General features: G+C 35.1%; 3 protein-coding genes and 1 long non-coding RNA gene across 10 annotated transcripts; 2 read left to right on the top strand and 2 right to left on the bottom strand.

The window, feature by feature from the left end:
• Positions 1-1,784: 1,784 nt before the first annotated feature.
• On the bottom strand, positions 1,785-5,095 carry LOC140017012 (uncharacterized). The gene is made up of 4 exons (XM_072071357.1): positions 4,955-5,095; positions 2,983-3,621; positions 2,619-2,847; positions 1,785-2,468 (listed from the first exon to the last, which is right to left on the bottom strand). Exons 2-4 carry the CDS (start codon positions 3,514-3,516, stop codon positions 1,996-1,998), a joined length of 1,236 nt encoding a protein of 411 aa, XP_071927458.1. The 5' UTR covers positions 3,517-3,621; positions 4,955-5,095; the 3' UTR covers positions 1,785-1,995.
• Positions 5,096-5,769: 674 nt separating this feature from the next.
• Positions 5,770-10,374, bottom strand: LOC140016680 (uncharacterized). 2 transcript variants are annotated; one of them, XM_072070262.1, is made up of 5 exons: positions 10,000-10,374; positions 8,607-8,699; positions 8,346-8,413; positions 7,898-8,236; positions 5,770-6,698 (listed from the first exon to the last, which is right to left on the bottom strand). In XM_072070262.1, the coding sequence occupies exons 2-5, from the start codon at positions 8,641-8,643 to the stop codon at positions 6,354-6,356; spliced, it is 789 nt and encodes a 262-aa protein (XP_071926363.1). In that variant the 5' UTR covers positions 8,644-8,699; positions 10,000-10,374; the 3' UTR covers positions 5,770-6,353. The 2 variants fall into 2 exon arrangements, with proteins under 2 accessions (XP_071926363.1, XP_071926362.1); XM_072070261.1 differs by having other exon boundaries at positions 8,607-8,696; positions 10,000-10,372.
• A 415-nt stretch (positions 10,375-10,789) lies between these two features.
• LOC113715664 (uncharacterized) lies at positions 10,790-14,336 on the top strand. Of its 2 annotated transcripts, XR_011823235.1 has the most exons (4): positions 10,794-11,328; positions 11,433-12,242; positions 13,225-13,584; positions 13,664-14,336. It is a non-coding gene; the product is annotated as an uncharacterized lncRNA (long non-coding RNA). The 2 variants fall into 2 exon arrangements; XR_011823234.1 differs by having other exon boundaries at positions 10,790-11,328; positions 11,433-13,584.
• Positions 14,337-18,244: 3,908 nt separating this feature from the next.
• Positions 18,245-23,341, top strand: LOC113715445 (lipase-like). Of its 5 annotated transcripts, XM_027239644.2 has the most exons (12): positions 18,447-18,586; positions 18,835-18,884; positions 19,298-19,367; positions 20,044-20,129; positions 20,299-20,364; positions 20,508-20,555; positions 20,749-20,816; positions 21,166-21,238; positions 21,327-21,488; positions 22,066-22,260; positions 22,407-22,495; positions 22,786-23,341. In XM_027239644.2, exons 3-12 carry the CDS (start codon positions 19,301-19,303, stop codon positions 22,997-22,999), a joined length of 1,068 nt encoding a protein of 355 aa, XP_027095445.1. In that variant the 5' UTR covers positions 18,447-18,586; positions 18,835-18,884; positions 19,298-19,300; the 3' UTR covers positions 23,000-23,341. The 5 variants fall into 5 exon arrangements, 4 of the variants coding, with proteins under 4 accessions (XP_027095443.2, XP_027095444.2, XP_027095445.1 ...); XR_011823189.1 differs by lacking the exon at positions 18,835-18,884 and having other exon boundaries at positions 18,245-18,586; positions 22,066-22,120; positions 22,786-22,938; XM_027239642.2 differs by lacking the exon at positions 18,835-18,884 and having other exon boundaries at positions 18,245-18,586.
• The last annotated feature ends 3,016 nt before the right edge of the window (positions 23,342-26,357 follow it).

The raw sequence follows: 26,357 nt of genomic DNA on the forward strand, positions 1-26,357 counted from the left end.
TGGAGACAAAGGGAGAATGAAAGGAAAATCCACTGGATTAAATGGAGTAGAATGACTGATATTAAATCTGAAGGTGGTTTGGGATTCAGGGATCTACAGGACTTTAATTTGGCATTATTGGGAAAACAACTATGGAGGATTTTGATGCAACCAAGCTTGCTGATGAGTAGAGTGATGAAAGCCAGATACTTTGCTGGGAAATCAATATGGGAAGCACAACTAAGAGGAATAGACTCATGGTGCTGGAAGAGCCTACTAAGTGCAAAAGGAGTTATGGAAGAAGGACTAAGGAAAAGGGTGGGAGATGGTGAATCAATTAAAATCTGGGAGGATAGGTGGCTGCCAGGGATAGAGGATGGGAAAATAAGATCTCAGAAGAATTTAGACAGTAAGATTCAGAGGGTAAGTGAGCTGATTAAGGATGGAGAATAGAATAGAGAGGTGTTGATGCAGGAGTTTAAGGAGAAGGACAGAATACAGATACTGAAGATACCATTGAGTCTGGGAAAGGTAAAAGACAGGATCTATTGGGCAAAATCAAATTCAGGAGCATACACTGTCAAGTTTGGTTACAAACTAATAAAGGAAATTAAGAAAGGAAATAGCCATTCCAGGAGAACTCCAGAACCAAGCAATAGCAAGAGGAGTAAATCTCAGAACTGGAGTTTTCTATGGGGACTAAACATGCAGAATAAACTAAAACACTTCATCTGAAATGCTTACAAGGAATCCTACCAACTAACATAGTGGTGAAAGAGAAGTGTGGCAAAGGGGACCATGTGTGCAAGTGCTGTGGAGACAACCTTGAGACACTAGAGCATATGTTATTTCTGTGCAACAATGCTAGAGCAATTTGAAAGGTTGCTCCATTAACTTGGGATGGACTGGAGATGTTTAGGAATAGTTTTTGGCATTGGTGGGAGGAACTCAGAGGGGCTGTGGCTAGGGAGAAGGGAAAGGAACACATAACTCTCACGGCAAACATATTGTGGCAGATTTGGAAATCTAGGAATGATAAACAGTTCAACAACAAGAGCAATGATCCTATAGTGGTGGTTAACAAGGCGCTGATGGAATGGAATGAGCATCATGTGGCATAAGGAGGGGGATCAGAACATGAAAACCAGACAGATGGAGGAAAGGAAAGGGGCAGGAGATGCGAGAAACCTCAAACAGACTGGATCAAAATCAACACTGATGCAGCTCTAGACCAAAACATAACAAAATAGGGTGGGGTATAGTGGCAAGGAATGGTTTAGGGGAACTGATAGGCTCATGGGCGAGACCAGCTGAAGGTTGTGCTGAGGCACAAGTGGAGGAAGCGCTGGCACTAAGAGAGGCAATGGTAATAGCTAAACGAATGGGATGGAGGAAAGTGGAGCTGGAAACGGACTGCAAACTAGTAGTGGATAAAATCAATGCAATGGAGGAAGAGGCCAGCATAGCTATAATTCAGTTGGACATTTGGAGGCTGACAAAAGATTTTGATAAATGTTGGTTGTGTATGGATTATGAGTATTCTATTAAATAATTTGTGGTTATTCGGTCAAAGACTTTGACCGAATAAGAATAACTGAATCTCGTATGGATAGTCGATTTAATGAGAATACAATATAGGATTCGTGTTTGGATAGTATATTGTATTCTTGCAAGTATTAAATTTTTTTTAACCACAGCTTTTTTTGGTTATATCACATTATTCACCTCAAATTGCAACCTCTTTGAACCACTCGGTTGACACTATGTGCATTTATTTTGCAGGGGCTAAATAGTTCTTCATAAAATTACGATATACCAAATTTAATATAGAATACAATACTTTCAATACAAACAACCTTGGCCACTCAGTTGTGAAGCAAGCATAGAGGAATTAGGAAACATACAGACGAAAACAAGCAAACTGTGGGAATTTGCCCATTTTTGCTACAATACTTGGATTAACCTTATTCGCATCACACTAGTATTAACACACAGCAGTCATTCACTACAAATCCCTCACCTTCGTCTCGCACTCCGATATGCATTCCACATTCCATTTGCCATTTCATCTCTCATTTCATGCCATTCATTGACCTCTTGTTGTGAGGCACTTAAGGGTTGAATTTCTGGCATAGGTGGGACCCCACCTTCTCCTTCGATATCCATCTCCTGATCATGATCATTGAATATGTCATCATCTGGCAATTCATCTCGTATGAAATTGTGTAGAGTACAACAAGCTATCACCACATTTATTTGTGTACTCATATAAAAATTAGGTACAGGACCGCGTAGGATAGTGAATCTCCTTTTAAGCACCCCAAAGCATCTCTCAATTACATTTCTAAGTGATGAGTGACGAGTATTGAAAAGTTGCTTAGGGGAGGAAGAGCCACGTCGGCCCTGAGCATTTTGTCGAGGTGTTCCACGATAAGGTGCAAGAAATCCAGGAATATTTCTGTATGTCGAGTCCACAAGGTAGTATTTTCCTACATACAAAGTGGAATGAAGGTCAAATATAAGTCAAAATACACTACTACTTCTTTCCCCCCCCCCACTCATACACTCACATACTACACTCACATACTATGAAAACATATAATTGGACAAAAATTTGACAACAAAATATTGTCGTGCACCTGAAGGGAGCATCGAAAAATGTGCAGGTCCTGTTAGTGCTCCGTCCAAGACGCGTGCATCATGGGCGCTTCCTTCCCAACCAGCATAAATATATGAAAATCGCATATCAAAATCGCAAATGGCTAGTACATTTTGAGTTGCTTGCCCATGTCTATTCGTATACGCTGCTTGCTGTCCAGGTGGCGGATGTGCTGGAATATGTGTACCATCTAATGCACCTACAGCATTCTAGTAGATTTGATATGCTAGTTAGTAAATAGTAAAGTTGGACATGATTATTGAATATTGATGCTTGAGTGTTGGTACAAAAGGGTAAGTAATACTTTATATAAAAAGCATAAATTTTTTCTCACAAAACTTTACCGTAAACCATTGGGCAAATCGCCTATCGGTGTAAATCTTTGGATGAATCTCGTTTTGTCCTCTCGGCTTTATGAGAATTTTTCCCAACTCACAAAGCCCCCGCAACACCTCATGAATGTTCTTGCAGATGGTTTCCGGGGAATGTTGGAATCGTTCGGCGAGGCAGCGCATTCGATGATTGTGACTCAACATGACTAATGTCATGCACACTGCTTCCTCTATGAGCACTCTTTTCTGGGAATTTTGTGGTACATATCCCCCACTCACAAGAATGTCACATAAGCGCATGAAAGAATCCACCGTTATTCTACAGTTCTCAAGTACTCTTGCAGGATGGCCATCAATTACTTCTTGCACATACGCACGGCCACTTAGCATGCTGTTTCTGCATGGTAGAGGCAATATATATCCTGCTAGACGTTCAGACACAGGGTTGAATAGAATAACCATTGCCCATTGGATTAGTTCCCAGTCATCGTCATCATCATCAACATTATTCGAAGACGATCCCCAGGTATTCCAACTATTATCCATACTTCTATTTTTGGCCGCCTATGAAACTTGGTACACCATGGCTCAAAATGAAACTTTAGCTAATATATTAAACGGATGACTCCAAAGTCACATATATAACTGGGCCTGTAGAATATAGTAATACACCAGTTGCTTAGCTAATGTACCTTAGCTAATAAATTTATCTAGTTTAGCTGAATGTTTAAATAGATTTAGCTAATATACCTTAGCTTAGACAAAGTAATGCCCGGTGGTAATATTTTGTAATAGTAAAAAAAAAAATCAAAAGCAATTTTTATAGTAATATATCCCAGCAAATATTTTTAATGGCTTAGCTAATAGATCTTATCTAATAATTTTGTAATAATAAAACTAACCAAAAGTGCTAGACAATTGGGTTGGCCCGCGTCTTCTGCATTTGGCCTTTATAGCACAAGACAAGTACGTGGCTAAAATGGGCTGCCTCTGTGTTGCAGGTTCAAATAAGGATGCTAATATACTTATATCAATTGCCAGAGACTTAAATGAAGCACTAGGGGATTGTAAAGTAGAAGATATCAACCCAAAACTTTTGCATGAACTGCCTCTTGGTGCTCGAGCTGTTGTAAATCCCATGGCTGTCATGGTTGGTGGTATTGTTGGTCCGGAGGTTGTGAAGGCATGCTTTGAAAAGTTTTATCCTCTTTTGCAGGTGATATATAATTTGTCTTTGTTAATAGTAAAAATAACCAAAAGTAATTTTTAGTAATAAACCGTAGCTAATATTTTTTAACAGTACAAAATATCCAACAATTTGTATAGTAATATACCTTAGCTAATATTTTTAATAGCTAAGGTAATATACCGTAGCTAATATACCTTGTCTAATATTTTTTAATACTCACTCAATGAAAAGTAATTTTTATACTAATATACCTTAGCTAATAAGGCCTTAGCTAATATTTTTAACAGTACAAAATATAGAAAAGTAATTTTTATAGTAATAAATCGTAGCTAATATACCTTAACTAATAAATTTTAATAGTAATAATATCCAAAAGTAATTTTTATAGTAAATCACTGTGAGCTTATATACCTAAACTAATCATTTTTTAACAATAAACCTAACCAAAAGCCTAAATTTTTTAGTAATATATGTTGGCTAATATTTTTAATAGCTTAGCTAATATACCTTACCTAAGAGAATATACACCTTAGCCAATACTTTGTAATACCAAGAAAAAACAAAAGTAATTTTTATAGTAATATACCGTAGCTAATATACCGCTGGCAATATATATGGTTTGCCTGGAGTTTGTAACTCGACTCCTTAGCTAATTTGGTTGCATGAACACTATATATATATATATATATATATATATATATATATATATATATATTCACACACACACATATATATATATATACTGGATAGAAAAATTAGCAATATGACAGATATTTATGAATAGAAATTCATCACCTGTACTAGGCTATGGCAAGAGCCTGTTTCGGGAGCCTGGTTGGCTATCGAAGAACCAGGAATTCTTATGGCTACCACGCTGCTGGATTTCTGATGTTAGTAGCTGGATATGGGATTCATGTACACACTGCTATAAACTTATGGCTTTATAGAAATACTGATAGTGGTCTCGGGGAACCCAACCAATTTCACCTACCGACATAGACATGTTGACATACTTTGAATGGTCACGACTGGTTACATAAATAAAGCTGCAACCAAATAGTGGATTGCGTGTCGGCACCTGTTTCTGATTGATAGATCACTGATGCTCGGACAAATAAGCACGCGAAAACAGTAGTGATAAGAACTTAAAGGGCCATTGAATATAGGAAGGACAGTATCCCGGATATCCCGGAAACGTCCAAATACCCATGTGCAATTCCTACAAAGTAGCTAGCGGCCAAAGTAGCCACTATATACGGATATCTTGGAAACGTCCAAATACCCATGTGCAATTCCTACAAAGTAGCTAGCGGCCAAAGTAGCCACTATATAACCCACAATCAAAAAAGAAAAAGAATCTAGCATACTAGTAGTCATATGCACACCTTAGCCAGGAGGTACCGACGTAGGCTAGCATGTGTTATTTCCCAATGAAAATAGTAGTCATAACTTTTGCTACTGGAAAAAATATCAGATGTCTTGTGTGGGTGTCAGTGGTCCATGCTTGTCATATATAATAGCACATTCTAGCCTCCCTATGTAAAGAAAACACTCTAATACAGTATATAGCTAATATAATTGGATTAATATTATCCAAGTAACCATATAAATGAAGAAAATACCCCACTCACTAGCAAATCAGTGTAATGGGAGTAGTAATAAGCATTGAACTATAAAAAGATAGTACATCAATAGCAGAATGTTCATACAGCCGCAGGATGCAAAGTCTCAAATACAGACATAGTGCAAGTTTATGTCAAATGGAAGCAAATTACATGTACTATCCGCAAGACTGAGATTTTTTTTTTGTGCACAATAGCAATCCAAAATTTGTCCTCCAGGACACAGTTATATAACCCAGCCAAATTTACTGAAATATCAAGCAAGGAAATTCAGTCTAAAGCTGCCTATGCAGCAGCTATTTCGGATCAAGAATGGTATCAGCATACCAATACTGGAAACCTTCATCCGACTGCAGAAACATGTGGCGCCACCTCTCACTATTTTTAAACTCTTTCATGCACGCAAGACGCTTTTGGGACCACAGTTCAACGGGCTCATGTTTTGGGTATGATTTGTCCCAAACTCTTAGCGCAGCTACGCACCACTCATTTCGTCGGGTGTTTTCATCAATTTTGATCTGAGACAGCTTACCAATGTTCGTTGCTGCGTCTCGGAGAGCTTCCCCGGTCTTCTAAGACTTAGTGCTCCTTGATCCATCGAAAGATGATGTCCCACGACTCGATACCGGGCGCTTACCTGGCCTACTAGCAACAAATTCAACTTCTTCATCCCGAACTGGAATATACACATCCTCCCCCCAGAAGTCTGAGGTCGGTCCGTCAACCTTTGCCTTCCCCTTTCGCCTTGATGCAGCCCCGGTGGTCTTTTCGGCAGACCAAGGAGAGTGGTGGACGTCACTCTGAGCAGAGGATTGGGCATGCTTTCCGGTGGCTGTTCGGCTCTCAAGAATTTCTCCCAATTCATAGAAGCAATCGCAGCTGCGGCCTTCTTTGAACCGTGCATAAAATTTGTTTTCCTGCAAGGTATGTGAAATGGCAACTGGTTCAACTAGACAAGCTGATACAGTTTATATAAAAAGCATTCTTGCTGTGTACTACTAAGCTGGTACTTCAAATAGCTATTATACACATGATCAGGCCAGCAATCAGCCATGATAAGGCCAGTAACGAAAGAAATATAGGCCAGTATGTGTAACAGATTGAATACTACCAGTCACAGCACCAAAGCTGTCAAAACCATGAATTCTTAACATAGTAATCAATGTACTCAACAGAAATACCCTATGAAACGTTAGAAAGGTCCAAAAGTCAGAAAAGCCAGAAAAAAGACAAACTCTTTCGGGCCATAAAGCAGCCAGATATACCAAAAAAAAAGATATAAACCTCTTTTCTCTCCTTACATATGAGACAGGCCATATTGGCTTACTCACAATGTACATACAAACTACTCAATCTTACCCCTTTTTAAGTTTTGTTTAAGCAACAGCAATGGTACTTTTTATCCTAGGTAGCAACAGCCCCTCCACAATTAGTCAGAGTTCATATTTAGGAATATACAAAATTATAGTCCTAATTAATGCGAGTGTTTTAGCCAAAAAGATATACTAGTTAATAAAGGAACTTTTTAAGAATCAAATTTTTTCTGATTATCTATTAGATAGTAATTATAGTGCTTAATCTTTACATGTGTATAATGAATTAGATTAAAATCTTCTATTCATTAATCTGATGCAGTCAACTAAGCTTTCTTTAAGTAAACAGCTCCAAGCTAACAGTTAAATTAGCAGTGCTCGTTGGAGACAAAAATGTGATTTAGCATATTAAAGAAATGTAGGCTAGAAATGTAGGCCACCAATCAAGCATAATACGGCCACCTTAAATTATTATTGTAACAACCTAATTGATACATAGGAATTTCTCCCCTCCTCCACTGTCACATTTAGGGGCAGTCGCAATCAATGATTAATAAGGCAGCCTCCAAACATAGCAAGTATAAAATCAAAGTACCCATCTATGCTTCCCAACCCAGTGCAGCAAAAGTGAAACACATAAAACTTGTCACAGCAACTGCTACATAAGTCATAATTTCAGGGATCCTCTATCAATGAAAGGGCTCAATATTCCATTGTCTCTCACCAAACACACAGGGAAATATATCTATCAAAGGTTAAGGGCAATTTGGGATACAATTAATAGAGACATAGAAGAATTTTACCCGCTTTAGAGCGCTCCATTTTTCCTTTGTAGCCTGAAAGCAGAGGAGCTCCGAATTAAAGCCAACTCCCGTCTCTGCCGTTGTCTGGGACATCCCCGATAAGCGGACGAAACACTTCCACTCGGATTCCATCCTATAGAACTTTGAACGATATTGCTCCCACCTCAAATTGACGTGGCACTTGTCGTTCATGTGTAGGGTAAGATGGTGCCAGTTTGACCTGCCCTTTTGGTGCTTGTCCCAAGCACCATTCCTATGCCACTCCACAAGTGTTGCAACGAAAACTGCCTCAAGTGTAGGGTGATTTTTCCAATCGGCTACTTCAGAATCATCATTCATCTAATGCAATAAACCAAAAAAGTTCATAGTAAATAACATTTAGATTGCACAAGGAAACAGAAAATTCAAAGTGAGTGCTGGAACTTCAAAGTAGGAACTACTTCCATACCTTTACGAAGTAATTTCTCGCGCAAGCACCCAAATCGTTTGAACCGCTCTCGGAATGTGCTTGTTGGACTGCATGAAAGAAAAATATAAAAAATGCTTCCTTATTTGGTTTAACAAATAAACACAAATAGGCATTCAAAGCAGTATAGCAATCCCAAGCTAAGAATTTTTAGCTGAACAGATTATGAGATCATTAACGAATGTATAGAAATTGAAAATAATAGCAACCAAAACCAAAATCATATATGGACGAAGGTCGTACCGCTGCTCTTACATACTCGACGGCGTTTATGTGGCATATAAACGTGGCAGCGACAAAAAATGGCGGACCTAACAGTCACGCACCAACTGGCTGCTTTAAAGACAAAAAGGGCAGCAAAAAAGAGATGTTAGTGACGAATGGCTGATAGTAAAACCTTTAACCAACCAGCAAACCTATTATGATGCCTTTAATTGGACAGAGACGTTTTAGACTCTACATTGTCGGGAACTACATGTGTAAGTATTAATCAAGCAACTTAGGATCCAAAATGCAGGTATGTGGATTAGCCTGGTCAATTTTTAAATCTTGAATAGCTAAGGCAACACTTGCTAGAAGAATACATATAATTTGAGTGAAGTAAAATTCATCTCGACCAATGCACAATTGCTGATGCTCGGACAAAAGGTTAACTAGTTCATTTTGCAGCTAAACCAAATTTGGATATAGGAAAAATAAAATGGACATGGAAACAACACCAAATACAATGAACATTTTCTTCTAGTATTATGGTGAAAAGGACCTTTAACCATAAAAACATCTATTCAGATCAAGAAAAGAAAAGTTCACTCATAGGTGAATTGGTATTTCAAATGATATGAAAGTATCGGCATTGAAAATAACCACTTTAAACTATCAAGATGAGCATAAGCCTGCCATTATAAGAAATTGTACTCTTAATAATTCATAACCTATGACAATAGCCAAGCCCCCGCTCTTCTTCAATGGCCTTGACTAGGAGGAGGCATTTAAAGGTTCTCCCTGTTTGCAAGATCTGAAGTTCGAGGCCTTGCCTAGTAGATTGGGGTTCAGAGAGGATTTGGGGAGTGGGAGGCAAAAAATATATCTGGGGCAGTAAAAGGAGAAAGAAAGCTAGCATAGCGATAGCTTTCAGGTACAGAGATTAAATTGGGGGAAAAAATCCTGATTATGGATACTTCTCATTTCAGAAGTTGTAGTTTGAATTACATCTCATACCACAGTTCTAGGAAGCCCAATGCGTTGCAAGCCAGGCAGGGAACTTCTTGAAGGAAAATTCTTCCATTTTTTTACGCATTAATTCTCAAGAAAATAAAAAACAACACTTTGTTCGTGATACTAGAAATTCTATAATTAAACACAGGAGCTTGATACAATTGTTTTGTTAAGAGCAGGCCGTCGCTGTGAAGGAAATCGAAGAATCAAATACTGCTGCATATTCATGTTGAAACAAATTGCAGATTCTACAGGGAATCTAATTTTGTAGGAGCTACCGAACCCTAATTACAATACAAAAAAAAAAACTCAGGCACTGCACATACCCATTCACTACTTAACATAATAACAAACTGGAATGGATTAGGAGAAAATTGGAAGAAAAAATCCCATCTTGATTCGCAAGACTGGGGAAACATACCTTGAGGCTTAAAGGTTGGAAACCACGCACATAATCAAAAGTCCAGTTAGATTCATAGATGGACGGCGCCGGAAAAATATCTCAGCCGCTGGTGTCGCCACTGAAGCTTAATTGAAGCCAAATTTGACAACTACTTCGGATCCGTTCTTCTTGTTAGTGCATCATGAAGAGACAAGTTGCTGGTTACCTCCTTGGCATTCTAATTTCAAAACCCACGGCTGAGATAAATGATATGTCAGTAAGAGGTTGGGGATGATGAAGAGGGGGAGTAAAGAAGAAGAGAAAGACTAGAGGCTAATTTGTCGGCTTCTCCTGACAAAAGACAACGGTCTGAATAATACGCAAGTGATTTACTGTTTTGGACTGAAAAAGTTTCCTGAATTATTCGGTCAAGGAAAGTTGCAAAATAATTTGAATTTACTGTTCTAAAATATAAAAAACCAAATACCATATGTCCATACACAACCGTTGTTTCTCCTACACTAGAATGAGCAACAACTCTGTAAGTCATCACTTAGCAAAATTTGCTATAAAATTGCTAAATCATTTGCTATAATTTTGATAGATTTAGCTGAATAGAAAAATAACTTCCCAGCATGGCTGCTAGAGTTAGTTCAAGCAGATTTACAGGAGCAGTTGCTCTGATCTTGTATTGTCTTATGATTAATATCATGTTACCGTTTGGAAAAAAAAAAATCCTTAAAGTATCCAATTTATTCCATTTTAGTTCCTAAATTATAAAATATGTCCCATTTAAGTATAAAAAGCTATCCCACTTCTTCTAAAAATTTTACTTTCTTTTTGAAATATTTAAGTGGGACAAATTTTATATTTTACACCCCTCCCCTTTAAATTAAAAAAAAAGGAACTATAATATCCCATTTTGAAGTTTACGAATTTGGATATAATTGAAGAGCTCAACTTAAAATTAACCCTAATTTTTTTAACTAACCAAAATTCAGAAGTCAGAACATACAATTTCTCCATGATGCCTAATTCCCTTAAACTAAAACTGTAGGTGTAGATACATGCTACCGCCACACGCACAAACAGAGAATTTCAAATTGGAATGGAGATTACGCGTCGCTGTCAAGCATTATGCAGTGGATTAATCCTTACTAATATGGTAGTATCTATGAAGAAATATGTCTTTTTTTAAAAAAAATAAAATAATATAAATTTCAGGGCATTTGCGTTGTGAACAAGTAGATCTTCTTTTGGCTGGTTTGGAATTGGTTTCGAGCTGTTGTTTTGGGCATATTGGCAATTGCTCTTCTAGACAACCCAATTACGGCTTTAATCTCCGCTTTAGCTGCTTTTGTAGCTGCTGTAAGTGTAGCACTATGGTTTTGTTTTCCTATTTTACTTGATTGCTTATCCTTTTTGGCCTGATTGTAAGGCTTGGTTATTCCTCGGTTTTTTGAATTTCTCAGATTCAGCGTTTGCTTGCTCGGAGTCGGAGAGCTTGATGATGTAAGATGAAGATCAAGAATTTTTTCTTGTATGCTTGTACATATTGCTTCTGGATTAGTGATGACAAAAGCTGTAGGTTTAGGTATCGCCTTCTTGATGGATGAGGTCTACTCTTTTGGAAAATTACAAAATTGGAATTAGGAATCGGCTGAAAATGACATATGTTGTTCTTAAAATGTTATTATCACCTTGATTTTTGGCACAGTTGTCTGACAGACTTTCAAAGGTCTGTTGAATGCATATTCTGCATGTGCTTACGAGTTGTGATAGGATGAGAATAGTTGAAATCCTATATCTCTTTCCGTCCATATTTTTTCCATTTTACAGTGATTTTATGTTCACAAGATGAGTTGGCAATATGTGATCTTTGAATATGTTGAATTGACTGGAATTGGGAGATGTCTTATATAAAGGAATTAAAGATTACTGATGCTTTCTTTGACAAGTTTGAATCTAGGACTGTGATTTGGAAGAGAGATGCGAGAGAAGAGGGTAGTCCCAGTGTATCATTGTCTAATGTAGCAGACGCACAGGAGGTATGGGGGTGGGACTTGCGAGTGCCTTTTTTAATTCTTTTTGTGGGGAGTGGGTAGTCATATTTGCACTTGCTGTCCAAGATTTTCCCTGGTTTGTATTGCACAAGGTAATGGAGTTTTATTTTAGGCGTTTACTCTGTGTATTATGTCATCATTATGTTTCAGGTGTCATTTCCAAGTTCTAGCTGTTTTAGACCCGCTTCATAATTAGATTCACAAGCCCTGAATCCTCATGTAAGTTGATTTCCAAAATTTTTAGTCATACCATCACTTTGTATCTCTAAGATTTTTACTGTTTTCTTTGCTTTAATTTCCTTTTATCTTTTTTTTTGGCAGCTATTTCTTGTAGTATTATCCCTCAAGTTATTCCTAATCCTAAGACATATATGCTATTTTTCCTAAAGAAGCGCATTTGTAGTTGTTAAGTGATACATTACTGCATTAGGTGTGTTCCCTTCGCATCCTTCATATATTTCTTAAGGTCCTTTGCCAGTTAGTAGATAAGGTTGGACTACTTTCATATCCTATAGGTGTCCCATTTCACAAGATATATGTTCAATGTAGTGTACATTTGTATCAACATACACGTAAACTATTTGCTACTACTCAGGCATCTCAATGTAGTGGTTGCAGCAACTTATAAAAGAATGTTGACTTATGATGCAAAATAAGTAGGAATGTGCCCCTGCAACCACGTAAACATTTCGAAGTTTATAGCACAAGTACCTCTCCTGAATTTGTATATACTGCTTAATGTCATTTGCTTTCTGTCTATTCTCTCTGTCTAGCACAGAGATTTGATGGATTATGTTGTGGACCACTATGTTTGACATCTGTCTACATGGTGCTAAAGATAATAGTATCAGCTGTTAAGACAAACTGCAGTGCAGCACTAGGAGCTAATAAGATTCAGCTATATCAAGGCATCAAACACTGCTATTTCTGTAGTTTTCGCTGTGCCTTATCTTCATGTTTTTCTTTTAGTTTTGTAAAATATGAGCTTATATAAGCCTGGATTGCACTTGTGTATAGTGTGCCAGTGCATTTTCTTTTGGAGAACAAGGTTATGCAGCTCATTGTCTTACCATGCATGTGTCTGCTGGACTTTGATCTGTTTTCACAGTGTAACTTGTAGAACCAAGATGTGAAACACATGCACAGGATTAGACTGTCTTGACACAGGAAACTTGCTTATAACTCATCATTTTTCTTGAAGGTAGAAAGTTTTTGCGCTACCCAACTTAAACCAGATCGTGGTGTTGGAAGAAATTCTTGAAGTTGAGTTTAGGCCGATAACTAGAAGCTCTAGAAATTGATCATTATTAATGGGCAGCCGTGGAAATGTTTGATGGCCTCCTTTAGGATTGCTTAGAGAGAAAATCTCTTCTCAGTTGCTGTTCCTTTTGAGTTCTAAGACTGGAAAAATGTCCGTTATCATTAGAGATGAAATGTGCGAATGGCCAAGTGGGAGAAGAAGGGTACATAATTGTTACAATTAATTGAAGCTACCACCTCTTATTTTTTTTACCTCTTCCTGGTTCAAATGATTCTGTTACATGGACTTTGGACCCCACAGGTATCTACTCTGCTAATTTAACTATAAAGCACATAGTTGTTCCTGGTTCTTGCTTCTAAAGTTTCTTGGTATCATGTAGTGCGAGGCAGAAAACACAATACTAGTGGTTCTCCTTTATATTGTGGTTTGCTTGCGGGGAAAGATTGACCACCAAGGATAGACTGCATTCAGGGGTTATGGAGATTAATCCAATCTGTATGTGTGCATGAGCAAGTAGGGAACTATAAATGATCTGTTTTTCCTGTGTCCCTATTCAGCACAAATTTGGGAAGCTGTGCAAAGGAAATGCTTGTTGTTTAGGCAGGCTGGTGATTGGGATATTAAATTTGGATGGATGATCAAACATGCTGCTCAGAAGTCTTTTTGGTAGTCTTCATCGACTAGCTTTTGCTGCAACAGTATATCACCTATGTGTAGGGGAACAACCAAATATTGGTCATGGTGCTTAAGGACATGCATGGATCATAGCAGGTTGAAAGAATATGTTGAAAAGGAGCAGAATATATTCAGCTTCAAACGGAAGTGAATTTTCTTACTTTGTACTTTCCAGAGTTAAGTTTCCCTGAGTTGAGTGAGTGAGCTGATTTTTTTGATATTCAATATACCAGTAAAGTTATATAGACCTGTACATAGCTTAGCTGGTATTGGCTTTTTTTTTTTTTTTTTTTAAAGTATAGGTTAAAATGTAAAATTACAGTTATTTGACTGCCATACCTGCTGCAATTGATCGAGTATGTATGTTCCTTGTGCAAGTTTCTGAAGATCAGTGATACGATAATAAGACATGCAGAAGTAAATATGTGTAGATCTTTAGGGCATACAGAAGTAAACAGGCATACATACTGGACTGTTTACTGGATTAATTCTTACAATATCTGTACCTAAATCTGCCCTTTTTAGGGTATGTTATTATGTCCAAATTTTCATGTGCTAAGGTCCTTGAAGGGCTTATATTCTTCTTTCTTGTCACTGGTTTTCTCACATATTGCTTATTTGTTACTATAGTGATGCTAGCCCTGTGGTTTCTCCTTGAAGGGTCTGCTGTTTTCAATTATACGATGTTTCAGTTATGTGACTGATATTGCTCTGTCTTCATACCTCTCGTAAAACATGTCCAAATTGAACCCGAGCGTGCAACATATATCACTAGGAATAGAAGAAGTTTGTCCAAGAATTTGGGAAACATGTCCAATTTCTTAAGATAGATTCAGTGCCTCAATTGTACAAAGCCCATTCTACAAGAAAATTTTTATGCAAGAAATTTGCAAACAAACAGGAAGCATATATGATAATAAAGCTACAAAGCAAACCAAATTAGAACTTTAGAAGATCAGTCTCTTCTTCATCGTCTTTCACAACTCTAATCTTCAGGTGCTCGGGCTTAATATAAGCTTTTCGTTCAAATAAGCTTCCAGAACCTTGACAAAAATAAGAAGAACACCCTGTAATGCTTCAAAATGGGATTAATATCCATACAAGTAGTGGTATAGGCCACAAAGAAGGCTATGGTGCTGTACTTGTTCCAATACCTGAAATTCAGAGATGCTGAAAAATGAATCTGTAGACAAAGATAGACAGGAAAACTCAACAAGACAAATATTAGCATCTCTAAAATGGCATTTGCGTTCTTCTTAACGATGGTGTCTCTGGTAGACTGTTACTCCAGTGTTTGAAAAAATGTGCAGTTTTTTTGTTCTTTTGTTTGGTAAAGAAAAATTTGGGTGGATTAGGCTCTGATCACTATCATGGGTCAAGACATGTTCTTGGAACCATAGGTCGCTTATAAGAGTTTTTACAAATCGTCCACCAACCCAGTTGTTACATCGGCAGTGGAATTCGAACGCACAGTTTTTGCGAAGAAGTAACCCATTTTTACAAATTAAACTGACTTGTGATGGTGAAAAAATGTGCAATGATCATGCCTGCTGTGGCACATTTCAAAACCTGCAAGGAAGAGGAGTGGATGAATAGTTACTAACTTGTATGAACACCAAAGCATTGTTCCACAGGAAAAACATCATTCCGTGACTATGTGGATCAGTTAACCTCCTTTCTAAAGATGAAGGGACAAAGAAATTGACAGCACTTCTTGTTGGGTGTCTAGATGGCCTAACAAAAGAGTTGTCTATCATTTACTCCTGTAATATAACTACCATCAAGGCAAGATATTGTCTAACAGAACAGGAACTTGTATATTTTGTTGAGCGAAAAACGCCAATCTTGTCTGAGAAAGGTTTCATAAGATCACAGAAATTAGTGAGATAGAAGAATAGAAGCATTCTTTATCTTAAGCATGCAGATAACTAGCTTGTAACGCATATAAACCAATCAATCCTATGAAAGACATTTTTTAGCTTGGCGCCTTTCATGTGTCGATAAGCATAATGAATTTACGCAAGGCAGAGTTAATTTGGAGTCGAGATAATTTAGACCTTAACGTCTACCTTTCTATAATCCAAGACCTTATTTAGGAGGAGCAACGAGTGTTGGCTCCTTTTTTTTCATTTTAATTTATTGAGATTCATTGTATTGTACCTTACTTGCAATAGAGTATGTCAAGAGTGAATTTTTTTTCTCGTCCCACAAATTATTAAATTAGTATTAATAACTAGTCAATATTTATTTTGGAAAAATTTTCTCCCAATTTCTTTTGTATCTCATATGTAGTAAGTGTTTTAAAATGCTTAAATAAAACAACCATCCCAACAGTTGTCAACCTAGACAAGTAAAAAAAAAAAAAAAAATTGCCGACAAAAAGAATGCAACGGATCTTCTATCTTACTCTCTATATCACTTTCCGTCTCACTTTTTAGGGAAAATCATTCAAAACATCCCTCACATTTTGTAAAATGACTTTTTTCGTCTCTCACATTTAAAAGTGTAATTTTATGTCTCTTACATATTCACATCGGTCAAATTTAGTCCCTAACTAGGTTTCCGATCATTTTTTGGCCGGAATCCATCACGTGCAAGGCACGTGATCATTTTTTAAGGGTAAATTGGTCAAATTATATTTTACATAATCTAATCTACAGTCCTCCACATTTTATAAAATAAATTTTTTCGTCCCTCACATTTTATAAAATGATTTTTTCATCACTCACATTTCACAAAATGAATTTCTCCATCCCTCACATTTCAAAAAATGAATATTTCCATCCCTCACTAATTATGTGTGTGAGGGAAATCCTAAAAAAAAAAAATGTGTTTGAATACATTTTGTTTAAACACATGTATATGTCTATTTGATTTTGCTTAATAATACGAATAGCATAAATATATGTACGTTTCTATTTGATTTCACTTAACAATATGAATACCATATATTATACGTGATCATTTGATTTCATCTGGTATTAGCTAGTAAAAAATCTTGCATTTATTGTCAAGTTGGTCAATAAAGCTATTTTTGGTCAAAATATAATAAGAATATGCAAATTAAGATTCTATTGGAAAATATTAGTCATAATCATACAAAAAGAAAAGATAGCCCACAAGTTGGGCCTAATTACATACATGTGTTTATACTATTATTATTAAGCAAAATCAAATAGACACATACATGTGTTTAAAAAAAAAATGTATTCACACACATAATTAGTGAGAAATGAAAAATTCATTTTTTGAAATGTGAGGGATGGAGAAATTCATTTTGTGAAATGTGAGGGATGAAAAAAATTATTTTATAAAATGTGAGGGACGAAAAAATTTATTCTATAAAATATGGAAGATTATAGATCAGATTATGTAAAATATAATTTGACAAATTCACCCTTCATAGATCAGATTATGTAAAATATAATTTGACAAATTCACCCTTCAAAAATGATCACGTGCCTTGCACATGATGGAAACCCGCCAAAAAATGATCGAAAACCTAGTTAGGGACTAAATTTGACCGATGTGAATATGTAAGGGAAATAAAATTACACTTTTAAAAGTGAGGGACGAAAAAAGTTATTTTATAAAATGTGATGGACATTTTGGACGATTTTTCCCACTTTTTATTGTATTGTTATTTTTTCTTCATAAATGTCATATTTTAGATCTAATAATTATTAACTGAATAATACACAAAATTTAACAAACTCAAAAAATCAAAATGCATACAAAATGAGATTTTTTATGAATTTTTTGCTGTATTTTATAATTTTCTATTATATATTATTTTTTGAGATTGTTATATTTATTTTTTACTTAGTTAATAGTTATTAGATCTCAAGAAAACAAAAAAGATTCAATGAGGGATGAAAAAATTCATTTTGTGAAATGTCGAGGATGAAAAAATTCATTTTGTGAAATGTAAGGGACTATAAATCAGATTCTTAGAAATATGATTTGACAATTTTGCCTTTAAAAATGATCATGTGCAACGTACGTTGTGGATTCCTGTTAAAAATTAGTCGAAAATTTAAATAGAGTCCAAATTTAATCAATATAAATTTATAAGGGACGTAAAATTATATTTTTAAAAATGAGAAATGAAAAAAATTATTTTTATAAAATGTGAAAGACGTTTTGAATGATTTAAAAAAAAAAAAATAACGTAATAGATTTAAAATAAAAATTATTAAAAATTTAAATTAATATTAAAAATTTAGAATTAAGATCAAATTTTATTTTATAAGGAACGTAAACATGTTAAAATGAAAAAATTTATTTGACAAATATGAGCGACGTTTTGAGTACTTTCCTTCTACATTTTTGCTTCGGCGAAAGAAATCGAGAAAAAAAAGCAAAGAAGAGAGAAAACCCTTGATGTCCAATGGCTGGCGGTCCTCGGGCGACGAAGGAGTCATCTCGATCATTGGAGGAGAAGGAGCCGGTGTCAAATTCGTCGGAGGAAGAGGAAGTGGAGCGAGGAGTTAATGTTAATGACCAAGTTGGGGAAGAAGACGCGGAGGAGCTCGAAGCCGTTGAGAGAACTGCCGACTGTTCCGACGAAGAAGAAAATAATGCTGCCGCTAACCACGGTGGTGGTGAGCTGGACGACGAAGAGGAGGTAGTTGAATGTTAATTTGTCTCTTGGTTACTTTGTTAATTTTTATTTTTGGTTAATTGACTGTTCATTAGTACAGCTGTAGAGTTTGCTTTGTGGAGTATGTGTGTGTTGGTTGGAGTTTGTTTTACCAATTTTTGTTTTGATTTTACGGTTTACTGCTGGTTGGTTGGATATTTTATTCCTTTGGCTTTTAGTTTGGATTTTGTGTTACTTTTATTTATTTATTTATTCTTTTTTTTCTTGTGCAGATTGTTGTCTGGAAAGTTTGATCTGCTTGGGGAGTGTTTGCTGCATTTTGGTGCATTTTCTTTATATATGTGATGCAATGGGTTTTTTAGGAGATATATAGATAGTTGCAGTTTATTAGGAGTTTTATGGCTGTTTGGTTGCTGTGTTTACTTCCAGAAAGTGAAATGAATGGGAAATTTGAGGTCTTTTGAGCTACATCCTGCAGAGCTGTTTATGTGTTCAGTTTTTTTTTTTTTTTTTTTTTTTTTCTGAATTAAGAAATTTTTACTGCAGAATTTGCCCTAATTTTAGTGCTTATGGATGTTTATTTTTTAATATTGTCCAGTTTCAAACAAGTAAAAGATTCTCTCCTTTTTTTTTTTTTTTTGTCTTTGAGAGATTATTTGAATGGTTTTTGTTTGATAAATTTTACTATTGATATCTTGTCTTTCTTTTTTATTCTTTTGTTATTGTTTTGTGCAGAGGATGGCTTGCAAATGGGGGTTAGTGGTGGCAATTTTGATATCTTTATGTGCAATTTCAACTGGAAGAGGTAATTAATTTACGCAGTCAAGTTGATGCTGTGAAATTTTATTTAGGTAATTTGGCTGTTAACTAACTGTTGGAAGAATTTGAAGTTATAGGTTGCATAGTTTCAGTCATGGTTTAGGTTGAATTATGCTTTGAGTTAGAAGAAAATGTGAATGTGATTTCTTGAAGTTGTGCTTCTTTAAATGGGCTAGGGATTTTCCTCTAGAGAATCTAGAAATTTAACAAGAATGTTGAAGCATGAAGTTCTTCAAGGAGATATCTTTGCGCATAGTAATGTACTGCCATTGTCACGAGAGAGTGTGAATTTTAATTCATTCCTTTCGTTCCAGGTGAAAATTTGTGTCTTGAGTGCCATGAGGGTGGTTTAGATGAGACTATGGTAGGTCTTGGTTTCAATAATGTTTTTCACTGTGTGTGCTTGAGTGAAGGGAACTGGATATACTAGTGTAATAAGAATGCCATAAGCACTTAATATTTTACGAGTGTATATTTCCTGAAATAATTTTGGAAAAGACTAAGCTAAAATGCTAAGTTTAGTAATGGGGATATTTTTCTGTTTCTGTTCTTTTCTCGTGTTGTGTTGTTCTTAACCTTGAGTCATAAAATATGTGAACTTTTTGACTCACTTTGTTGTGGAAACTCTAATATCATTTATCTTTTGCTTTTTTTTGGATCAGAGCTTAAGGTCAAAATCAAGCATAAGGATCATCAGCCAGTGTACAGTCACACACTTGCAAGAGTATTGGCAGAATATGCTTCAGCAGTAAGTTTAGGCACAAATACAGAATCTCAACTCTATGTTTATGCAATAATTGTTTCATACCCAGTAGCTTTTACTTTTAGCGTACATTGTATTGCTAAGATACTTTGTGGTTTAATTCTGAGAAATTCCATACCAACAATGTTTCTGAAGGAAAATTTCGCTCTTGCAGGTCTACGTGTCAGATACAACACAATTATTTACTTGGACATGTGAAAGATGTAATGATCTCACCGAGGTACTTATGAGCATGACCACCACTTTATGCTCGGCTGATTGACTAACAGAATTGCGGATTATTGATGCAATTTTTTTGGTGGCTAGTATCACAGTAATGGTCAATTTTGTGTCTAAGCAAAGAATTTTTCTATATTGGAGCAGGGTTTTGAAATGATAGAGCTGATTATTGATGTCCAATGCTGTCTCCAGGTGTGGTTTTACTGTATAATGGAATGAGGAAGGTGGATTGCATTCTAATTTAAACTGTTTGATCCAAGTCTTCTCCATTTCTTCCCTTGATGATGACATTTCCTTGTTTGGAAGCCAAGTTTTTTGCCAAGTTTGTTTGCTACAAATTTTTTAAAAACTTATTGTTGCTTACAGTTTCTTATAATTGCTGCAGGCATTCGTAGGAGTAGCAAAGGATCTCAATGCTATTGTAATTGCATTTAGAGGCACTCAAGGAACCAGGTTTCATTATTTCCTTACTTTGTTGTTGTGTTTTTCTCTCAATATAGACTGTTTAGTGAAGTACAAGGGCCTTGCTTGAAGTTGACAGTTGGAGTTCATTAATTATGTTCATTTAAGGAAAAGAAAAATGACTACATGTCCTTTGAGATTTCCCCAAAACTTAGTATGTTTTTTTGCATCCAAATAGCGGATGGTCTGCAGCCATTTCTAACACCCTGAGATAGATGACAGGAGTGATGTTTTCAATTAGCTATTCACTTATCGTATTTAGTACATAATAGCAAGTATCTTAGCCTGAATGTTCTGTCATATTCTGATTTCCTTGTGTGGATTAATTTGTTGTATACAGCATACAGAATTGGGTTACAGATTTGTACTGGAAGCAACTTGACATTAATTACCCTGGAATGGATTATGCAATGGTGTGTGCTATATTGAGTTTTGAGTTATGCCTCACCTCTAGATCCTTTATGGAACAAATTGTGTTCATTTGTCTCTACATTGTTTCAGGTGCACCATGGTTTTTATGCTGCATATCACAATACAACTTTACGTCCAGGAATTTTAAGTGCTGTTGAAAGAGCAAAGGAGTTATATGGTGATATTAAAATCATGTTGACAGGGCATTCGATGGGAGGAGCTATGGCTGCTTTCTGTGCACTGGATCTCACGGTAATTGTAACCTCAAGAGTTTTGAAGTTTTTAATTTCTAAACACTTTGTCTTCTACATGTCTTACGAATACACGATAGATTAAATAGGGAAACTATTACTATATTCTGATCTTTTAAATTATTTTTTGTTGGAATCATTGTCTTTATATTTTCGTTTCCTCCATATTCACTACTCATAATCCTCCTTACACCCACTTTAAAGAAAATTTATAGAAAGAAAAGGGAGGAAAATTTCTTTAAAGTGTTCCTTGATGGCTGAACTAGCCGTACATAAGTGCTTGCCATATGCTTCTGTTGTTACAAAATATTTGGTCGTGCCATTTTCTGCTGTTAATATGCCATTCATGATGTTAACGGTCAATAAGAGAGGTGACATGATCTTTTCTTTTCATTTTTAGAAAATAGAGCATGGAATGATTATTATGTACAGAAAGTTTATTTAAGGGTAATTGGTGGATAGTTGCATCTCTGGACGAACATTATGAGATTGTGTCGAACACACTGTGCTTTGCCAGGATATTTGTTAGGTTATTCTTGGGTTATCTTATCATCAAAGTTTTCTCTGCTTATTCCCAGGTCAATATTGGAGAGAAAGATGTTCAGGCTGTAACATTTGGACAACCTCGAATTGGTAATGCAGCTTTTGCATCCTACTATAGTAAATTCGTTCCTAATACAATCAGGGTTACACACGAGCATGATATCGTGCCTCATTTGCCGCCTTATTATTATCATTTCCCTCAGAAGACGTATCATCACTTCCCAAGAGAGGTAATCCTCTGATAAGTTGGATCTTGTGCGGTTGGTTACATGCATGGTATTTTGGTCAAATTGCATACTAGGTGGAGTCAAATAAAATGTGTACTTTTCTGAGATTGCTTTCTAGCTTTTTCTCAAATTAGTACTTGGATTTGCAGGTGTGGCTTTATGATATTGATTTAAGAAGTTTAGTTTATACGGTTGAGAAGGTCTGTGATGGTTCTGGTGAAGATCCCACATGTAGCAGGTGAATTTTCTCTTTAATTAACTCTTAAGATGCGAAAATTGTTATTTTGAGTGATTACTTCTGCTGCCTGCCTGGAACTTGATGTATGAGAGGATGTTGATGACAATGAAGATACTTGGCTGCCCATACAACAGTATTAAGCAATTGTCTCTTCTTTCATTGACTATATGAAAGACATAATAAGTTGATTTTGCTCAATCTACCCAAAAAAAAAAAAAATTGTTTTGGCTCATGCATGCTCTGTTCGCTGATGGGGCAATTATCTGAAAAGTTAGTAAGAACTTCTGCAGGTCAGTGGTTGGAAACAGCATTCTTGATCATTTGGCATATTATGGTATTCAAATGGGGTGCGAGGAAGGAGGCTCGTGCAGCACAATCATGGATCCTAGTTCTGTTGCATACAGAACCATGGATATTGAAGGAAATTTTGTGTTATCTCGAAATTTATCCTTCGATAGTTTGAGAAGAAGCTCAGAAGTGAAGGGTCAGGTGGATTCAATGTAGATATGTTATTACTCTGTAAATGGACGAGATGTCGCCGCATTCTTTTGATCCTTTCGCTGGGGTTCTGCAGCTCTGAAGTACACTGCTGGAAATTGGTATTTCTCAGGCATGGTTGTGAAGAATTACCTGTACATAGTTAACAGATAATTTTCTGAAACGAAAAGGGGAATTGCTACTGGCTTCATCTTTGTTTATGTAAATACATTAATTGTTGATATATACAAAGATTAAGCAACTGGGAGGTGATGGAGACATTGATCATTCTCCACATCGAAGCTGCTTTCCCTAAACCCCCTAAAATAAACAAATAATAATAAAGATCGACTTCCATGGTTCATGTTATCGTATGAGAGATGACACGTTAATACATATGGGAGAAAAGGCGAAAACGATATCATTGTTGTGTCATCCGCCCACTTTCTCAAATTGCTTTGTAAATATGTGTTATGACTGGCGATTGAGAGGGGGTAGAAATACTGTAGTCGCTGAAGATTGACATCTCTGTGTGCCCTCAACGGAAATAGTTTTTTTTTTTAATTAATAAGTGAGAGATCTTGATTCCAAATTATTTACTTACATTTCTTTATTCATACATTTTAATCCATTCTTTCTTTCTCGTACCATTCAATCCATTCCTTTACCTCATAATTTGTGCCCTTCTATTAAAATGAGAACAAAAAAAGTGAGCGTCAGTATTATTACTCAATGGTCATATGTTGGGTATGTCTTAGATTGGGGCTTTGTTGATCAGTGATGAAAATGCCATTCAGATTCTCAAGGAACTCGTGAAATAAGAACAGAGTTTGAGATTTTGATGATACATCTGATATCATAAATTTATTCTATAAAGTAATTTGAAACTTTGGATTTATTGTGACGTTAATTGATTTTTGGTCTGTAGTATTCTAAAACAAAACTTACAGTTTAATTTCAGAATCTTTTAAAACCAATTGAAACCATCAAGAATCCATTTAAATAAAGGCTTAATAAAGTCCCTCAATGCAAAAAAAAAAAAAGGTTAGAAACCAAAAAGCCTCATATGGTATACCTAATACACAGAAAAGCCTCCCGTAGTTTTAAAACATACAAAACGATACCTCATATTTTGAACTAAATTGTGAACTAACAGAATTTGTTAAACTTATCCTAATTATCAACATGGGTGGAGCTAAGACCCCATATTAAGTGGGGTCAAATTTTAGTAAAATAAAAACTATTAACGTTACACGCAAGTTAAAATTGTACAATACAAGTGCTCATTTTTAAAATGTTGCAAAATCCATTCATTGTCAATTTTGTTAAATACATCTTTTTCAATGTAACTAAACGAATCTCTTGATTTTTTTAAAAATAATTTGCGAATCTTCATCAACTTGATTTTCTATGAGTTTCTTTTAAGAAATTTATTTTTACTTTGTTATAAATAAAAATCATAATAACTTTATTTCATATTATAAATAGAACTGGCAATAAACCCTAAAACCCAACAACCCACCCAACCCGCCCATTAATTCCAAAAGATGGGTTGGGTTAGTTGGGTTATGAGTTTTGTTGAGTTGGATAAAAAAAATCCAACTTATTTATTGGACGGGTTGAATTTTTTATTTGGACACCTAATACCCAACTTATTTAAAAGTAATTCAAAACAACAAATACAATATTCAATACACATATGTCCAACTATTTGCATTTGGACATGTGTTAATAATTCATTGACCAATTTGTATTCAAAATTCTCATATATATGTTTGCAATCAATTTTTTTAATTTTTATTTAAAAGAAAAAAGAAACTTGAAACAAAAACTCATGCTTATTGTACTTTTACACAATAGTTAAACTTGTTCAACTTTTATAATAATTTATTATGCCTTTTAAGAGTATTTGTTTTCCTCTCCTTTTTTTTTGTGGTTGTTCTCAAGTTGCTACTTGCTTTTGTTTGTTAATATTTCGTGTACATAAAATAGAGTTTTAAATTCGCTCTAATTGCATTATTTTACTTTTTTGTAATTTGTTTTATTTCATTGTTAATAATTCCTCATCAATATTATAATACAACAAATTATATGCCTCTTACTTACATTTTCAAGCATAATATAATCTAGCATTCAATAATTTAAATACATAGAATATTACAACTTACAATAAATCAGATATGAATAGTAAAAGTGTTAATAAGTTGTGACAAAAATAAATTTCAATCAATTAGTAACATTAAAAATTATAAAGTAAACAAAATTTTTTAGCTAATCTATTTAAATGTACAATTTATTATCTTAAATTTACAATACAAGCAATACAAAATATTGTTCTATTTATGATGTGTTTCTAAGGACTTTAAGAAGTGAGTGTGTGTTTGTGTGTATGAAAGTGTGTTAGTATGTGAAAATACATTTATCTATGTAAAAATGTGTTTATGTGTGTTAAAAAAATATTTTTGTGTGTTAAAATGTATATGAGAAAATTTATGTATGAAAATGCATTAATTAATATGTTGGATCATATTTGGGTCATAGGTTTGAGATAACCCAATCGAAAATCAACCCAATATAAAGTTGGACGTGTTGGATATAACTCATTTAAGTGAAAACCCAATATCAACTTGTCCAACTCGCCCAATTGCCAGGTATAATTATAAATAAAAAATTTACCATCCACTTGAAAAATTCTTGATTTTGGAAATTTTGAAATTTCAAAAACTGGTTTTCTCACTCCACTCAAAAAAGTTCACCCTTTGTTTTTGGAAATTTTGGTTGAATTTATTCTTGAACTAGCATCCATAAATAACTTGAAATAAATTCAAAATTATTATGATGGCAAGAATTATGAAATTTCAATTGCTTGGGGTCAAAGTAGATAGAAAAGAGAAATTGGTAAAATTTAGAGGGGTCAAATAAGATGCAACTTTAGAATTTTCTAAATTACCTAAACCTATAACTAATTTTCTAAAATTAAGTGGGGTCAATAGGCCCCACTTAGGCATGTCAATGGGTAGGGTCTAGGTTGGATCCCTTTGATCCAGATCCAGACTCATTTAATTTAGTTAGGCCCAGATCCAAATCCAGACCCTTTTTGGTCCGAAAAAGCAAATCCATACCCAAACCCTTATAGATCTAGGTATCCAATGGGCATCCATGGGTATTTTTTGAAAATACTAAAGTAAAAATATATTAAAAATATATAGAGTTCATAAATAATAGAAATATCATCCAATTTTTGTTTTCAAATAATAAAATTAACATTCAACAAATTGAATGCAATATTTTGAACTCAAAGAAAGAATTATTATTGACTACTTCTATATATTTTTAAAGATTCAACTGCATTCACATCAATATTTCATTTATTTACTTTTACCTT

This window comes from Coffea arabica, chromosome 11c (genome assembly GCF_036785885.1).
Source record: "Coffea arabica cultivar ET-39 chromosome 11c, Coffea Arabica ET-39 HiFi, whole genome shotgun sequence".
NCBI classification, from domain to species: domain Eukaryota; kingdom Viridiplantae; phylum Streptophyta; class Magnoliopsida; order Gentianales; family Rubiaceae; genus Coffea; species Coffea arabica.

Coding starts and splice junctions, on each gene's coding strand:
- LOC140016680 (XM_072070262.1), bottom strand. CDS start 8,643: ATGCCACATAAACGCCGTCGAGTATGTAAGAGCAGCG. Junction 8,414..8,606: donor TCGAGTATGTAAGAGCAGCG/GTACGACCTTCG, acceptor TCTTTCATGCAG/TCCAACAAGCACATTCCGAG. Junction 8,237..8,345: donor CGAGAAATTACTTCGTAAAG/GTATGGAAGTAG, acceptor TTATTGCATTAG/ATGAATGATGATTCTGAAGT.
- LOC113715445 (XM_027239642.2), top strand. CDS start 18,350: ATGGCTGGCGGTCCTCGGGCGACGAAGGAGTCATCTCGATCATTGGAG. Junction 19,368..20,043: donor TGCAATTTCAACTGGAAGAG/GTAATTAATTTA, acceptor TTTTTGGATCAG/AGCTTAAGGTCAAAATCAAG. Junction 22,261..22,406: donor ATCATCACTTCCCAAGAGAG/GTAATCCTCTGA, acceptor TTGGATTTGCAG/GTGTGGCTTTATGATATTGA.
- LOC140017012 (XM_072071357.1), bottom strand. CDS start 3,516: ATGGATAATAGTTGGAATACCTGGGGATCGTCTTCGAATAATGTTGAT. Junction 2,848..2,982: donor GATTTGCCCAATGGTTTACG/GTAAAGTTTTGT, acceptor CAAATCTACTAG/AATGCTGTAGGTGCATTAGA. Junction 2,469..2,618: donor TTTTTCGATGCTCCCTTCAG/GTGCACGACAAT, acceptor CTTTGTATGTAG/GAAAATACTACCTTGTGGAC.